This window comes from Asparagus officinalis, chromosome 4, assembly GCF_001876935.1.
Source record: "Asparagus officinalis chromosome 4, Aspof.V1, whole genome shotgun sequence".
NCBI classification, from domain to species: domain Eukaryota; kingdom Viridiplantae; phylum Streptophyta; class Magnoliopsida; order Asparagales; family Asparagaceae; genus Asparagus; species Asparagus officinalis.
Genome location: NC_033797.1, coordinates 94,966,187 through 94,969,522, shown reverse-complemented (window position 1 = coordinate 94,969,522; position 3,336 = coordinate 94,966,187). Strand labels below are relative to the sequence as shown.

General features: G+C 46.3%; 1 protein-coding gene across 1 annotated transcript in view; it reads right to left on the bottom strand.

The window, feature by feature from the left end:
• The window catches only part of LOC109837869 (pentatricopeptide repeat-containing protein DOT4, chloroplastic-like), an 8,341-nt gene extending 5,654 nt beyond the window's left edge, over nucleotides 1–2,687 (bottom strand). Inside the window, exon 1 of the mRNA XM_020406243.1 lies at nucleotides 2,273–2,687. Within this exon, the coding sequence (XP_020261832.1) occupies nucleotides 2,273–2,497 (225 nt within the window). The 5' untranslated portion in view covers nucleotides 2,498–2,687. The remainder of the gene's footprint in view (nucleotides 1–2,272) is intronic.

Genomic DNA, 3,336 nt, shown 5'->3' with positions numbered 1-3,336 from the left:
TGTTCACAAGATAGGTACTCTTCCATCCCTGGCAGACGAGTACTCGTAGAACCACTCCGTGAACGGTACAATTCCCGAATCTCGTTTATACATGAAGTATAAACGTCATATTTCGGAATTTGAGAAGCTTCAACAAACCACTGGCGGAAATCCATAACAGTAGAGCAGCCGGGTGGTGAGTTGGGTAAAGTGAATTGCGCATGGGTTCCCCCGGCGGTGAAGAAGTACCATGCACGAGCTCCTTCATACAACTTCCCAATCTGAGCTAACGCCGGGTTAGGATTGCCAACATAGAGTTGTTCGTATCCAAACTGTCTGGCGAACCGAGAAGGCAGGTAAGGTTCGATTACGCACTTCTCTCGCGAGCGATAGACCAGGTAGCCCAACCTGATCATAAGAAGCCAGCTGAATGTACCCTCTTCCAAAGAAGATGAGCCTTCAAAAAGCAAGTCCATGAAGCGGGCATCCTCCACATCAGCTCCGTCAAAGTTAGGAGCACAGCAGAAAACCCGGTAATTATCTTCCCGGGATAGAAGCTGTCGAGCCCTGACTATATAAGAACTAGTCCACGTGGCCGACTCCAATCTTTGTACGAAGGGAGTATAAGCATCATCCCCTTCATGCACTCCCGTCATCAAGGAAGGGCAATGCAACACGAACCAGGCCACTAGATATGTATACGGCACTGGAACACGTGGTTGAGGAGCTTTCCCAGCTTTCTTCTTAGTAGCTTTGACTCCCGAAGCACTGAGAAGTTCTGAAGTCAATACCCTCAGGCCGTTCTGGATACAGCCAACCATAGCAGTAAGGAGACTCACAGGTCTCCCATACGCTAGCAAAACAACTGGGTACACAACCTCAGCTAATATTGCTTCTATTGGTCGGTCTTGACGGTACTACACACCGCTTCAACCAAATCATGAAGAAGCCTGCAAGTAGAGCCGTGTCAGAGATAGGAACTGTGGCTTGGTAGTGGAAACTTTCAAATTCGACACCAGCTTCAAAATCATCCTCGGCATGCTCTGTCTTATAAGTAGCACCAGGAGCCTTAATCCGAGCCTTGGCGTCCTTAAGTGAGACAACTGCGACACGGGATACGGCTACATCTTTCCGGTTTAAGTTTTGAAAGAGGTAGTCTGCCCATGTGGTATGCATAATGCCCCCTCCACGCATCCCAAAGACTTGGGCACATATGTGGAAGTGGCACATCAATTCCCAAAAAGTAGCGTAAATTTCCGGGTGCGCCGCCTTCAGTAAGGAAAGCTCCTCGGTAGTGGGGATAAACCCCTCGTAGGGCATTTTTCCAAGCGACAGCCCCGACACTGCCTGCATTTCATGAAGAGCAAAACCTAACTCTCCAGCAGGCGTGAAGAATGTGCAGCTGTCAGGGTTATATTTCTCCAACATAGCGAAGAAATTATGAAGACTCTGCACGACTCCCCGTCGTGTAGCTAACACAGGAACTGTGAGACCCGATTGAGCGAGCGAGTCCTTAAGCTCTTCAAGAACAAAGTCAACCATGTGGGTCCACCAACCTCCTTCGCCAGAACAGACCCATCCAGGGGACCTAAACGTCTGGGTAGAGAATTCACCCTGAGTTGCAAGGAATTGGCGGATAAAAATGTTCGCTGGACGTGGCACCTCCGGAACCAGCTCTTTCTTCTCAAACAAACCAGGTTTTAACCCCTTGAGTTGTTCCCCGATTTGTGTACGAGCCCGTCGACCAAATCCAAGCGACACGTTCTCCTTCTCCTTTACTATGTCGAAGGTCAAACCCCGACGGCAGCTCACATTCAAAAAGTAGGAGAGAGGGTACATCCTCTTCATGTTTGGGAGGAATAAGAAGCGATTATCAGCTCTCCATAGCAGCTTCGAATCTTCCACATATGTGAGATGGTCATCGACTGGTATGCGATCTCCAAATATGAATGCTGGTTTGGGAAACTGGGCATGACCAACAGGGGTCTCCAAGTCCAAGTCAGTTATCAAAATCATGAGAGTAGAGCATTGAGGGAATTTAATCATTTCCGCTCTTTCCGAATCAGGAAAAGTACACAATGGAATCCTGTTCTGAAGACTGAATAGTTCATTCGGGTCAGGACCACCAATATATCCGAAATAGTGCTCTTGTGAAAGCGGCACGTTTGGGAGAAACAGTGCACAATCAAAAGCAGAAGTTAGCAGCTAAAAGCGAGCTATCGACATAAATCAAAGATGCCCAAGAGATGATATCTTTTTTAGGCATTTGATCAAACACCTTGCGAGCGCAGACCAGGCTGCCGCATTTTGCATAGGCATCGAGGAGGGAGTTGGCAACGCAGAGGTTGGAGCTTAGGAGGCCAGATTTCGCAATGGCGCCGTGGAGAGAGGTGACGAGCTTGAGGTCTCTTCGGCCGCCACAGGAATTGATGAAATCGACAGCATCGGCAGAAGAGAAGAAGAGAGCCTGCAGGTTGGAGGAGGGATGGGTTTGGGCGATGGATGGAAGAGAGGACATCGGGTGAGCTCCTTTTGGATCCACGTGTATTCAATAAAACGGATGACAAAGATTGAAATAATCACGAGTAGCTCGTAGTACGAACATAAGCCTACATGCTCGGCCTGAGCAACTTAGGGCGCGTTTGTTTCTCGGTTTTTAGGTGGGAAAGTGCCCGAAAGTTGCCACGGCAGTCCCATCCGTGGCAGCTTTCGAGCAAAAACGCCTCTAAAAGAGGCGTTTTTCTCCGAAAGCTGTCACGGATGGGACTGCCGTGGCAGCTTTCGAGCTCCCAGTCCCACAACCAAACGCACCCTTAGATACTAATCGATACAATACCACTAAAATAATAATAACATGGTTGCCGGCTTTTTTTTAAACATGTGAATGGTATAGATCAAGTTTTTCCACATGGTGTTCTAATAGAATCCTTACTCCAACTCTTGCAGTGTTTCCTCTCTCTATAATTTTTCTGTTAAGCGGTCGCTTTTGCTCATTAAATTCGAAATACGGTCGTTTTTCAAAATTTAGCATTTTCAAAATCATTTTAATTAACCTAATCGCATTATTTGGCGTCTTTCTTCAACTCCGTAAGGTCTATCATGGATATAGCTGCGTTTTTTGATGTATTTTGAAGACATAATAGTATGCCTTTGTGGTTCTCTGTCTATTATGTTTCTATTTTGTCATGTTTTTGGTATTCTTTTTTCCTTAATTTGATGTGTACTATACAGGAAAATAAATAGGTAGAGAAAGGAGGGAGGGAGTAAGTATGAAGGTCACAATTCTTGGATGCGTTGAAAGGACATATATGAAAGCTAATACTTCTACTTACTATGCGATGTGATATAATTTATCAC